General features: G+C 43.4%; 1 protein-coding gene and 1 long non-coding RNA gene across 3 annotated transcripts in view; one reads left to right on the top strand and one right to left on the bottom strand.

Annotated features, from left to right (window-relative positions):
* Positions 1-915, bottom strand: part of ITGA6 (integrin subunit alpha 6) — an 82,447-nt gene extending 81,532 nt beyond the window's left edge. For both annotated transcript variants that reach the window (XM_041774015.1, XM_041774016.1), the window contains exon 1: positions 105-915. In XM_041774015.1, coding sequence (XP_041629949.1) covers positions 105-286 — 182 coding nt within the window. In that variant the 5' untranslated portion in view covers positions 287-915. The remainder of the gene's footprint in view (positions 1-104) is intronic.
* On the top strand, positions 116-12,441 carry LOC121501709. Its single transcript, XR_005990668.1, has 3 exons — positions 116-253; positions 10,659-10,994; positions 12,257-12,441. It is a non-coding gene; the product is annotated as an uncharacterized LOC121501709 (long non-coding RNA).
* Positions 12,442-14,397: the final 1,956 nt, after the last annotated feature.

Here is a 14,397-nt window from a genome sequence, read left to right as displayed (position 1 = left end):
GCGGATCCCGGGCGGGGGCGGGGGCGGGGGCGGGCGGGCGGGAACGCGGCGCCCCGGTCGCTGCTGGCGCGGGCCGGCGCCCGGCGGGGGGGTCGGGAACTTACAGCCGCCGGTCCTCGGGCTGCAGCTGCCGGTGCATGGCGAGCGAGAAGCCGAAGAGGCTCCCGGGCTCCCCGGCTTTCCGGATCACATGGTCCTCGCGGGTGTCCAGGTTGAAGGCGGCGCCGAGCCGGGGCAGGAGCCCCGCCGACAGGTAGAGCAGCCACAGCCGCCCCGCGGCCGCCATGGGCCGGCGCCCCGGAGGGAGCGGAGCGGAGGGGAGCGGAGGGGAGCGGAGGGGAGCGGAGGGGAGGGGAGGGGAGCGGAGGGGAGCGGAGGGGAGCGGAGCGGAGGGGAGCGGAGGGGGGCGGGAGCGGAGGGGAGCGGAGCGGAGGGGAGCGGAGGGGAGCGGAGCGGAGGGGAGCGGAGGGGGGCGGGAGCGGAGGGGAGCGGAGCGGAGGGGGGCGGGAGCGGAGCGGGAGCCGCGGCGCCCTGCGCTCGGGCCGGGTTCGAGGCTGCCGCCGCCGCCTTCGGCTCCTCGGGCCACCGCGCCGGCCCCACCCCCGGGACGAGTCGCGCTGCCGCCGGCCGCTCCCCCTCGCGGGCAGCTCCCGGCCGCTCCGCTCAATGAGCCCGTTGTTCTCTGGAGACTCGCCGGCGTTTTATCAAGTGACGAGGCCGCCGGCCCCGCCCCGGCCCTGCCCTCCGCCGCCTCCCGCCGCCGCCTCCCGCCGCCGCCCGCCGCGCACCTTCCCGGCCCGCGGAACGCTCCCGAGCGGCGGCTCTTCTCTTCTCGCACGTTAGAAAGCCGAAGCTCAGCCCTGACCCCGAGCACCCAGGATGTGCCCGGCGGGAAGGAGAGCCCTGGGGGGAAGTCACACGGGGCTCGGCACTTTAAGACTTGGTTTCTCGGTGCTACAAGCTCAGGAGCAGCTCCTCGACAGTAAAGGATGTGGGTGATTAAGAGGGACCGGGCACCTGGTGGCCCAGCGGTTGAGCATCTGCCTTTGGCTCAGGGCGTGATCCTGGGGTCCTGAGATCGAGTCCCGCGTCCGCTCCCTGCATGGAGCCTGCTTCTCCCTCTGCCTGTGTCTCTGCCTCTCTGTGTCTCTCATGGATAAATAAAATATTAAAAAAAAAAAAGTTGATACCTATGCGCTCGGGAGCCCTTCTTTCCTGCCCCCAAATTCGCAGGACTAGATCCTGGCCAGGAGGCAGCTCAGAGCTCAGTGTGGGTGGCCTAAAGCCTCCAGCCTCCAGAGCATGGGGTGTGGCCTCCAGTGAGGTCAGTGAGGTGTTGACCTCTGGGGTAACTTTATTGGCAACTTCTGGGGCAGGGGAGAGAGAATTCAGGGGTACTGTGAGATTTCGGTGACAAAAAAATTTACATTTTTCATTTCACTAGCCTCTAACATTTAGCATTTCCTTCCATTATGAATGTAGGCAACACAACACAGTGGCAGTAGGGTAAGGACCTATGACTTATTCTCCAGTAGAACCCACAGGGTTTTTTTGACATCACATCATAGATGTTACAATGCCTTCAATTACAGTGGTTATTAGGTAGACCCTCTGCTAGATCTTGTTATGCAATAGGTTAATTAAAAAGTATATATAGGGATCCCTGGGTGGCTCAGCAGTTTAGCACCGGCCTTGGGCCCAGGGTGTGATCCTGGAGTCCTGGGATCGAGTCCCACATCCGGCTCCCTGCATGGAACCCACTTCTCCCTCTGCCTGTCTCTGCCTCTCTCTCCCCCTCTGTGTGTGTCGATCATGAATAAATAAATCTTAAAAAAAAATAAAAAATAGGGATCCCTGGGTGGCGCAGCGGTTTGGCGCCTGCCTTTGGCCCAGGGCGCGATCGTGGAGTCCTGGGATCGAGTCCCACGTCGGGCTCCCTGCATGGAGCCTGCTTCTCCCTCTGCCTGTGTCTCTGCCTCTCTCTCTCTCTCTCTCTCTCTGTGACTATCATAAATAAATAAAAAAATTTTTAAATAAATAAAAATAAAAAATAAAAAGTATACATACTGCTACAGCACAAAATTTTTTTTTACATTTTAACTGTATTTCAAGATAATTGGTTTCCTTTGTAATCCCACGTATTTTATGCCTTAAAAAACCTTGTTCTGAAAAGAGATTCATGGTCTTCGGCACCCTGACAAAAGGGTCCCATGGCATTAAAAAAGCTTGAGAAGTGCCTGCCTGTAGGCTCCTGGAATGCCTGAGGAGCCTGCCTTGCAATCTGATATCCCTGCATTGGAAACAGAAGCAGAGGGCACCTGGGTGGCTCAGTTGGTTGAGCATCTGCCTTTGGCTCAGGTCATGGTCTCAGGGTCCCGGGATCAAGTCCCAGGGGAAAGGCTGCTTCTCCCTCTCCCTCTGCCTGCCGTTCCCCATGTTTGTGCTTGCACTCTCTCTCTCTCTGTCAAATAAATAAAATCTTTTAAAAAACAGAGTACAGTCCCAGGGAAGACCTGGAGTTCTGTGTGTGCATGTGGTGTAGGGATAGGGATGCCCTTCACCTAAAGGAATATTTGTACCAAGGGAGCAGCCTACACTGCACAAAACTGCTGCCTAAGCCTCATCAAGGGTCCTTCGGGTGGAACAGCTGCCAGAGCAAGTCCCTCAGCATAGGAGGGGCATGTCCCACTCCTCTGCCAGTCAATAACTCCACTCAAGTATAGTCAAAAGTGGGGTGCAGTGAGTTCAAAGTCAGTAGACAATGTTGGAGATCACACTCTTTTAACAAATGCAAAATAATCTTGATAAGATTGTGAAACTAATCAAGTAAACCAAGAAACATCTGTATTATGATTTTTCATGCAAGATAGCCTTTTTTCTTCATGTTGAACACCTAGTATTGCAGAGAAACAGGTCCAAGCTATTACAGTTAGAGCACAGTGACCCTCACTGCAGGCTGGTACCCAGTGGGAGCCACTGACTTGGCTATAATGGTTACTGAAACACTTCTAAACTGGTTGATTAAAGCTCTGTCCTGAGCTCCCCAGGTTCAACGTCCCCCACCATGGCCACTTTCCTAGGACTCACCAGCTTCCCCACAATACAGCAACTAGAGGTTTAAGCTTTTGTGCTGCTAGGTTGGGTGTGCGGGTGTCATAGCAGCTGTTCATGATACTGAATATCACTCCTCTCCTCCAAGGGTTATTCTCTGCACCATTTGCTGCTCCCTTCCCCAGATCCCGTTAATAGATGACATTTGAATAGCCAGTTACGTCCTTGATCCCAAATATTGATTGTGCTCAAACTGACATTTTAAATAATGTTAAATTTAAAATAGCAACTAACTACAGAGTGCTGCTGAATTCAACGATGCTTTTTTGGGAAAAGGAAAGGATAAAGAAAACTAAGGATGAGAGACTTGTTCCGGAGTATCTTGAGTTCCCATCACAGATGGAAAACCTTCAACCACACTCCTACCTTTCACCTATCTCCTGCCTAGGATGCCAAACATGCTTCAAGTGGAATAAAACTCAGACTCTTAACAAGAATCTCTTTGAAGACTGTCAGCTTTTCCTGATTAACTGTAATAATCACGTTTTGTGAATCAGTTGTCATTGCCATGGTAAATAGGTCAGGCTAACAGAAGAGAGAAGTGCCTTGCGGACGGGAGATGTAGAGGTCTTTTGGGATCTGCTGAAGATATTGTCCATTTCTGGGGAGAAGAAATGAAAGAAGCAAGAAACCTAAAAATTATGAAGTAGAGACCTGGGGAGGGAGGTGCATAGTTTTAATGCAAAAAATAAATCTGAGATAAGAAGACATTTGTCTGGAGGCAAATGGAGAGAGTTAACTTCATGATAAAGGCATGCTGACCACATAGGGCATGGCATGTGTGTGTATGTGTGTGCGCATTGCAAGAAGGGCTCTACAAATCCAGTTATGACAAAATCGTGTCATGTTCCCAAAAAGGCTGATTAGAAGACAGACAGGAATGCCTAAGAATATGATTATAAAATCACAGTAGATACTTCTACAAACAAAATTTTAAAGATTTTTATTTATTTATGATAGACAGAGAGAGAGAGAGAGAGAGAGAGAGGCAGAGACACAGGAGGTGGGAGACGCGGGCTCCATGCCGGGAGCCCGACGTGGGACTCGATCCCAGGACTCCAGGATTGCGTCCTGGGCCAAAGGTAGGCACTAAACCACTGAGCCACCCAGAGATCCCCTACAAACAAAATTTTAAATTAAAAGTCAGTGAAGTCTTTGAATAGATATTTGCTCAGGTGAGAGCTTTTGAAGTATATTTTACCAATACACTTTTCAAAAAAAATTATTTGTTCTATATCCTGCCTTTGGTAGGGGAGCTTTCAAATAATTTTAAACTATTGGTCACCTGTGGAGAAGTCGGAGCGACCCATGTCATGCCTGAAATATTTTCCATTTCCTGGGACCTACTGTAATCATTTTGCTATCAGGTTCTCTGTTGTACTGACTTCATCATCACCAAGAGCAGAGAATATCATATTTGTCGCTTTTGAGGCAGCATAGAAACTAGCTATTGAAAATTTCTCCTTATTCTCATCTTGTGGTTGCATTATCCTGACAGTTTTGCATGTTTCCTGGAGCACATGGTCCATGGAACCCAAGACCCTTGCTTCAAATTCTATCTCTGTTCTAGCCTGGTCAGATGACCTTAAACCATGTAATCTCTCTATGCCTCAGTTTCCCTAGCTAGGAAGTAGAGATAATGATAGCATCAACCCCCAAAGAATTGCTTTACCTTAAGGATCAATAAAGTTGGCTGGAATCAGGAGAATTCAAATTGCCAGCTAAACCTTAGTTTAAAACCCAGATATATTTTATTTATTTTTCTGGTTTCATTGAAAGATAATTGACATATAGCATTGTATAAATTTAAGGCATATAATGATTAGATACATACATATATATAGTAAATTCCACATGAGATGAAATCACGTGCTATTTGTCTTTCTCTGACTTCTTTCACTTGGCATTATACCCTCTAGATCCATCCGTGTTGTTGTAAATGGCAAGATTTCATTCTTTTTTGTAGCTAAGTAATATTCCATTGTGTGTATATGCCACATCTTCTTTAGCCATTCATCTATTTTTTTTAAAAGATTTTGTTTTATTTATTCATGAGAGACACACAGAGAGAGGCAGAGACATAGGCAGAGGGAGAAGCAGGCTCCATGCAGGGAGCCCAACGTGGGACTTGATCCCGAGATTCTGGGATCATGCGCTGGGCTGAAGGTGGGCGCTAAACCACTGAGCCACCCAGGATGTCCATAGCTATTCGTCTATTGATGGACACTTGGCTTGCTTCCGTGTCTTAACTATCGGAAACAATCCTGTAAACATAGGAGTGTATATATCTTTTTGAATTAGCAATTTCATTTTCTTGGGTAAATACCCAGTAGTGGAATTACATATGGTAATTCTATTTTTAATAGAATATAAAATTTCTTAAATAATTTTTAATTTAAAAATTTTTAATGATTTAATTTTTTGAGGAAGCTCCATACTGTTTTCCACAGTGGCTGCACCAATTTGGATTCCCACCAACAGTGCAGGAGTGTTCCTTTTTCCCCACATCCTCTCCAACACTTGTTGTTTCTTGTGTTTTTGATATTAGCCATTCTGACAGGTGTGAGGTGATATTGTGGATTTGACTTGCATTACCCTGATGATGAGTGATGTTGAGCATCTTTTCATATGTCTGTTGGCCATCTGTATGTCTTCTTTGGAGAAATGAAATGTCTATTCATGCCTTTGGTCCATTTTTAACTGGATTACTCAGCTTTTTTGGTGTTGAGTTGTAGAAGTTCTTTCTATAGTTTGAATATTAACCCTTTATTGGATATATCATTTGCAAATGTATTCTTACATTTGGTAGGTTGTCTTTTGTTTTGTTGATGGCTTCCTTCACTGTGTAAAAGCTTTTGTTTTGATATAGTCCCAATAACTTAATTTTCCTTTTGTTTCCCTTGCCTGAGGAGACATATCTAGAAAAATGTCAGAGATTACTGCCTATGCTCTCTTCTAGGAATTTTATGGTTTCAGGTCTTCCATTTAGATCTTGAATCCATTTTGAGTTTTTTTCTGTGTATGATATATGAAAGTGGTCCAGTTTCATTCTTTTGTAGCTGTGCAGTTTTCCCAACACCACTTGTTGAGGAGACTATCATTTACCATTGCATATTCTTGCCTCCTTTATCAAAGAATTAATTGACCATATAACTGTGGGTTTATTTCATTTTTTTTTTGTGGGTTTATTACTGAGCTTCATAGTCTTTCCATTGATCTTTGTGTCTATTTTTGTGCCGGTACCATACTGTTTTGATTACTGCTGGTTGGAGTAGATCTTGAAATCTGGGATTTGATACTTCCAGTTTTGTTCTTTTTCAAGATTGCTTTGGCTGTTCAGGGTCTTTTGTCGTTCCATACAAAGTTTAGATTATTTGTTCTGGTTCTGTGAAAAATGCTGTTGGTGTTCTAATAGAGATTGTTACCTCTATAGATTGCTTTGGGTAGTATGGACTTTTTAACAATATTTGTTCTTCCAGTCCATGAGCATGGAATATCTTTCCATGTGTTTGTGTCATCTTCAATTTCTTTCATCAGTGTCTTATATGGTTTTCAGAGTATAGGTCTTTCACCTCTTTGGTTAAGTTTATTCCTAGGTATTTTATTATCTTTGGTGCAGTCGTAAATGGAACTGTTTTCTTAATTTCTCTTTCTGCTATTTCATTAGTAGTGTATAGAAATGCAATGGATTTCTGTATTTTAATTTTTTGTATATTGAAAGGCCACACTTGGAGGAGATATTTTTTAAATTGACTTCTTTAAGGAAAAAATTTCTAGCTTCCTGTAAAAAGCGTCAATGAAAAGAAAAGAAAAAAAAAAACAAAAAAAACAAGCTGATTCTGAGTTAGACCAGTGATCTCTGGAGTGCATCCATTCAGGTCAAGGTAAGTACTCAAAGGAGGCAGCTTAGCCTCACCCACTTCCCAACTGAGGGGCTGGACAAGTTCCTCTACTTCTCTAGGACTCAATTTTCCAATCCATAAAATGGTCAGAATTCTGATCTCACCAGGTTATTATACAGATTACATGAATTATATACATGAAGTATACAGCACAGTGTCTTCTATTAAGTATGTAGCAAACAACGTGGTAGCGATGAAAACGAAGGAGGAGAAAAATACAAGAGCTGGTTCAGGTAATGGACTTTAAATACAGGGAGAGAGAACATGTAAGTGAGGTCATTTGTACCCCACATTCACTTCATGTAAATGGTCAGGATAAACCATTTCTTCCCCTTAGAGCTCGGCAAACAGTCCCTGTCATGGCAGTGTCTCAGCGCCTGACATTGAGGTGGAAGCAAGTTCCTACTTGACACTGGCTCTAGGTGGCTTGCATCTCTTGCAGTGTTTACAGGGACAACAACTGGCCACAAACTGGACACCATAAGCTGGAAAGAGAAAAACAGCTCAGAGGACTTGCCAGCTAGGAGGCCTGGTGGGAGAATAAGATGAAAGTTGAAGGACGTTCCCAAACACATTCTTATCTTCCTCTTTTCACAATCTGTTCAACCAGCGGGAGAGTTATTGCAAGGGTTATCCAAAACGACAGCCAACTTACAAATCATTGTTACTGTGTTTGAAGCTTTAGCTCATCTACTACATCTTGCTCACTGAAAATAAGTTGGCAGGGTAGTTAGGGGAACATGCAACTTAATAGAAAAATTGGACCCTGAACTTCAAATTTTTTTCAAGATTTTTTAATGTGGAAAGCAAGCCATTTGCATGCAAATAACGAAGTACCCACTATTTAACAAGACACTTGAAGGCAAGGTAATAAATTCTGCCCTGTGAACGTACCACCATATAGAACAAAAAAACAAAGAAAGCAGGAAAAGAATGCAGAAATTTGGACCACCTAATAGCTGAGAATGTTCCTGAAACAATGCCTTTGCTGTTCCAGATCGCAGGATTAAAAGTGAGGGGTCGAACAGTTCTGCATTATACAACGTATTTCTGGGCATTCCTGGTGAAAAAGGAGAAAAATGGGCCTGGTGACACTTATATCACATTTCATTTTGAAAAATCATCAAACATCAAAAAAAAAATCATCGTAAGTACATTTTCAAAAGGCAAAAGACATTGTCCAAATTCTGTATCCGGAGACATCAAAGCAGAGACCTTTTATAAGAGAGAATGTCAGGGTCTCTGATCAAATTAAGACTCAGGATATCGCAACTTCTGATTTGGTAACCAAGACCACACCTTCTTAGCCTTCTTCAGCTTTGGCCCACCAACGCCAATTTCCTGCCCCCCAAACCAGGAACTGTAGCAGTTCACCGAGAGTGAGCTTGATGGAAGGTTCTCTGGCAGGAAAACACCACCAGGAACACTGTATCAGCTAGGTTGGGCTGTTCAGACATAAACACATTTGCATGTTCTTCCTGCCTACAGAAGGGTGGAAAGCCTCAAAAGCTAACCAGGGGGATTCCTGCCAGGGTGAACTTTTTCAGCCTTGGACCCTACCAGCAAATAAAGGCTCCACCCCAATGCTCCAGAAATTCACTTTCCCCGAGTTACCAACCCATCCCCAGTTGCTATGGGTTACAGAAAAGTTTGGGTAAATGCCACATTGGTTGAAAAGAAGGTAACAGAGTATGAGAGACAGTCAGCCCTTTGATTTTGAAGGGCTATTAGAATTTCCTAATTTACACTCTGTAAATAACCAAAATACATTTATTTCTCTGAGACTTTCTTCATGTGCTGACTCCAGTCATCTAGCAATGGCTATCGTGGTTATAAATAACTTCAATCTGTATTTTTTTAAATAATTCAACTGCAGGAAGAATAGCTTTAGTGTTATGTGTATTTTTAAAATATATCCCAAAGTTGAAATCTTTTCAAGTGTTAATTAAAAGGAAATATATATATATTCTAGCCACTAACCACTTACAATAAATATTCAAAGAGGAGAGGAGCATTGAGTAGACACCGTGACCGTCTGCCCACGCACTCCCTTCTCAGACTCCATCAACACTCTGCATACACCTTTCTCCCACTTCATACTGACTGATACTGCGACTCATCTGCTTACAGAAAACTCTCTGCTACTAAACTTAGTTCCTTCAAAGAGGAGGCCAAGCTTTACTCATTCTTGTATCCGTGGTACCAATAACTAGAACTAATTATTCATGGAAACTACGAAAAAAATGACTGATTATACTACCTACGGTTTTCACTTTTATGCCAGTAGGCTTCTTTGAAGTTTAGGGGTTTTGTGTTTGGTTTTGTTGTTTGTTTTTTAAAGAAAATATGTCACCCTTGTATTACATGCTTAAAATAGAGCATACCCAAGAGTATATACTTTATTGAAAGGGCATATACCCCCCTCCTTACCCAGATTCCTCTAAAAATCAGTAATTCTCATAGAAATGTAAAACCCCTGCGTCAGGTCAGCCAGTTAACAAGGTCTGGACTCAAGGTCTCCGATGCTCTAATCCCACCAACAATTCAAAGGCAGGAAAAAAAAATGAAAGTGTACTGCAGAATCTGGAGTAGAAATTCTTAGCAAAGGATTCTGGGGAGGCTGGACGGAGCTTGAAGAGTGGAACATGAAGGCTGAAAATCCAGAAGTCCTTTGAACTAAGAAAGCAGCAGGGTCCTTGGAGGGCTGGATCTCTTACACTGGAAAATATATTTGCTTCACTCTTTGATCTGCTGTCCCCAAGTCCTCACAATGCTGCCAGCATCACTGTGCCTCATCCTTTAGTCACCAAATAAGCAGAAGACATGGTGACAAGTGGGAAGTCACCATGAAGTGGGGAGGGTTCAGGTGATAAGCTTCCCTAACCTCCCCCCAGCTCCACCACCCAATCCAACCAACAGTGTATACCTGGGGCAGTCTGCACACACCCTGCCCTCTCCCCCTTCCAGCTGTATATGCCTAACTGGGAGGAATCTCCATGCCAGCTAGGCCTTCTCAGGAAAAGATTTCTGGGAGACAGCATGCATTGAGGATACAAAGCAGACCCAGCTGAGGCTCATGAGCTTGAAGCAATACTACTGATGTGATGTTTTTATTGCAATGAAAATCAAAAGACTGGAGAAAATAGGCTTCTGTTTGCACCTGCAAGGATGATATGCTGTGGTTCAGAACCACAACTATAGTTTAGATGGAAATCTGGAGACACAGTTAGTGGGTGAGACAGCATAGTCATAGCAAGAAAAAAAACATGACAAAGCATGAGGTAAACAGTGGGAAAAGGCATCCAATGTGTGAGTCCCAGAGTTTCATCCTTACAGACTAAATTGTTTTATATAAACATCCATTTTCCCTGGGATATATTCAAGGTTAATAGTAAAACTGTCAGCCAAGAGTTACCTATTTGGAACCCGTGCGATTACTCTCAATCATACATTCCATTTAATGGATCTCTCGATTGTTCCTAAATATTAATCCCTCAGTGCATACCAGGGTTTACTAAATAGTACTAAACACTCAGTGCATGTTCTGTGTATACATAAGGGTTTCTTGAGTTTTCCTCCATATTTTTTTCATATCATTGGGTAAGAGATTTGAGAAATGAGTTACAATATTGGATTCTTTTTTAGGGTTCGAAGGTCACAAGAAAATGTTTGAGGAAGACTCAAGATGGCCATGGATTTTTTTATTTTCCTCTCCTTGAGAGGTGGGGTCTAACTCCCTCACCCTTGAATCTGAACTGGCCTTAGAGATTTTCTTGACTAATAAAAATTAGCAAATGTGATCTTCTGGGACTTTCCAGGCTGATGCATAAACAGCCTTATAGCCCATTCCTGGGACTCTTGGAACACTCCTTCTTGTACTCTAAGCTGCCAGGTAAGAAGTTCGACTTCTATAGCGGAGCAACCATGAGACCACGTGGAGAGGACATGATCCAGCCTTCATTGTCCGTGGCAAAGTGCCAGGTATGGGACTAAAGCTATCTCAGACCCTATAAACCTGCCCAGTCACCAGCTGAATACTACCAAGTAATCCCTGCTGAGACCATGTGGAGCAAAAGCAGCACCCAGCCAATCTCTGCCTGGATTCCAGACCCACAGAACTGTAAGATATTAATAAAGTGGCTATTGTTTTAAGCCACTAAGTTTTAGGGTAGTTTATGTCAAACAATAGCTAGCCAAAACAGATGTAGTATAAAGTTCCCACGTGGGACTCCTCTGATGGTGGTCATCAACCTCTATTCAGCTGACCCCTCCTCTGCCAATCTTTCTCAGGGGGAGCAAGTCCACAGTGGTAGGCCATGGTTGGCAAAACTATTGGGTGATGCTCTCAGAGAAATGAGATCACTTATACTTGCTGAAAGGTAACTAGATAGAGTTTTGAGGGTGATGATTTCATGGCTCCATGACTAATTCTTAATCACTCAATAATAGGTCCAAAGCATGTACAAATAGGGTAGGCTTTGTACAGTTTCTCCCGGCGTCTAGCATGGACTATAGGGAAAAACAAAAAGCAGCTCTGTCTGGCATTGTGCAGTTGGTAATAGCTTCCACTGGTCCACATGGGGCTCCCTGACCCACTTTTACCTACAAGAGTCTTTTATCATCCCTAGTTCCCAGTAGTGTTACATATATATATATATCTCCATTATAGATTATATATATATATGTCCATTATTAGAACATATTCTGAAATGGCACTGCAGAGTGTCTGGTAAGCAGGAGGGTGAATCCCAAAGTGTCATTCCAACACTGAGCATAAGAATCCCGGCATAAGGGAGGCGGTCTAAAAGCTTAGAAGATCTCCCACCAATGTCTCTCAGCCTCCCTCTTCATTAAAGGCCTTTTCCCCCCTCTCCAGCTCCAGTTTCATTTTGTAAAAAGGTTCACTGCCTTATGTGCCATGAGCAGACAAGCTTATCGAATGAACTGTAAATCTAATCAGTTTGGCACAGGGGTTTCATGGGAGCCATGTAAACAATAGCTGGAGTTGTGTTAAGCTTCACTGACTCCAACTGATTCCCAGTTTGGTTCATTTGTGCAGAACAGTTGGAGATACAAAGCCAAGCCCATTAATTTCCAGAGAGCAGTTCTAACAGAGAAACGAGCTGTCAGTCCCCGGGAGGCTTTCAATCCACACTCTAACTACAGGATTTTATTTAAGGCATAAGGTGTGTCTTCGTGTTACTCAATTTCTTTCCATTTCCTCAATATTCCGTATTTCTTAGGAAATCCCGGCAATTCTTGTTGAAATTGGAATCCTGCGGAGAAATGAGCAGAGAATGTCTCCAAGTTCCCACGGCCCCGCATAAAAGTGATCAAAGTGTGGTCCTGAGTCCCCACCCGAGACTGCTTCTTAACATGCTTGTACCCCAGGTTACCTCCAGAAAAAAAGACTGAATCAGCCTCCGCAGCTAGTTCAGTTCTATTTCTCATTCCTCTACTTCCAGGGCAACACATTCGTGTTTTTCATGTGAATTACACCCTCAAGATTGTAAAGTTTAGTAGTCACAAGGCTGAAGTCACACCACTTTTCAATCTCTTAAATAGCATATGCTTAGTTTCCAGATGGAAAAATGAATATTCACCACAGCTCCATGAGGAATACCAATTTCCCATCACTCCCTAGCATTGGGCGATGCAGTTATAATACTGTGCTAATTTAGGGCATTTTCTGGTCCTCCGAGCCTCATATTTACATACTAGCTGAAACTGCAAATGGAAATGAATGGAGATGATGATATTTGCTTTATCTCAATTTTTCTGTGAGAAGGAGAAAAGCACTTAAGCTTGAAATAAGCAGATGTGAAAACACTTCTCACTAATCAAATGTTTACCACTAGGTTAGAAGAGGCTGCCTGTTTGGAGGCATAGAACCTGATATGTATACTTAGCAAGATAAGTGTATTTAGTGTGATAGAACCTTGGAGCAGAACTTTTGCAGCTTAGTTCAGATGACAACCAGCAATACCACATTTCTTTATCAGGCCTTTCACAGCTCATGAACTTGAATTCAAGAGTACCTCTTGCGTCTCTTTCACTACAGACTCACACCAACATATTGGGAGTTTCAAGTTACCATACCCAGAAGTAGCAGAGAGGAAAAAATGTCAAGAACAATGAAATGTCACTACAAGATTCAAAGAATTAGCTTTGTAAAAATATGTCATATTAAATTAAGGAAACTTTAATTGGAATAAAGAAAATTAGATAACTAATATTCTGCAAGACCATAAAAACTGTACAACTGCCCTCAATTTGATCACAGGCAGTTTTAAACATTCATAACAACAGAAGACTTGTGAAATTATATATATGAAGATGACAGGAGATCGCCAATGTGATTCTATAAAGCGCTTGACATAACAAACCAGTTTAGAGATCCACTTGCATTTTCTTGAATAAGACCACAGTGGTTTAAAAATCACAGAATCCCACCTTAAACTAGCTTAAGCTATACAATTGGTATTCAACAAAGGTTATGGAATTATCACAATAATAACTAAAATTTATGGGATTTATACCATGTGATAGGTAGTTCCTAACAAACATTTTACATTGATGCATTCATTTAATCTTCACAATAACGAGCATCAGAAATATTCTTAGTGATCCCATTTTATGCATGAGGAAACTGAGGAGTAGCAGGGTCACATAAGTCCCCCAAGTTATACAGATCAGAGGTATCCAAGCCAGCTTTTGATCCTAGGCAGGCCAGCTCTAGAGCCTGCATACATGACTCCACACCCAACTAATTCCTAGAATATGTGACTTTTTGAAGTTATCAATCAAGAAAAAGCATTATCTTTTGACTTTATTTTGGTATCAGTTGGGATCATGGCTTTCAGATTGAAATCACAAGGCAGTAGTGATCACTGCGACAGTGTCCACCTATGATGTTCCGAAGAAAGTCTGATTGTGTTTATTCTTAGAATCTATCTCATTCAGGGGGCGCCTGGGTGGCTTAGTCAGTTGAGCACCCTACTCTTGATTTCTGCTCAGGTTGTGATCGTGAGGTCGTGAGATGGAGCCCTGCATCACACTCAGCAGGGAGTCTGCTTGAGATTCTCTCTCCCTCTGCTCGCTCCCTCCCTCTCTCTCAAATGAATAAATCTTTGTAAAAAAAAAAAAAATCTCATTCAATATCAGTATTTATTTGGTAGACAAAAAGAGAATGTATTTCCCCAATGTTTATGTGCTAATGACTTTAGTGAAATTGTTAATAACCTGGAAGACAATAGAAATTCAAACTAACTCTCAGAAAATGGGGAAAATAATTCTATAAAAACTATTCAATTCACTTTAGAAGCCCCAGAGATGTTTATTAATCACAGTGCCAAATCAGCCACTCCATGCTGCACGTGCTCTG

Source organism: Vulpes lagopus, chromosome 11 (assembly GCF_018345385.1).
Source record: "Vulpes lagopus strain Blue_001 chromosome 11, ASM1834538v1, whole genome shotgun sequence".
In the NCBI taxonomy this organism is placed as follows: Eukaryota; Metazoa; Chordata; class Mammalia; order Carnivora; family Canidae; genus Vulpes; species Vulpes lagopus.
Note: the sequence above shows the minus strand (reverse complement) of the source record. Positions and strands in the feature narration are given on the sequence as shown.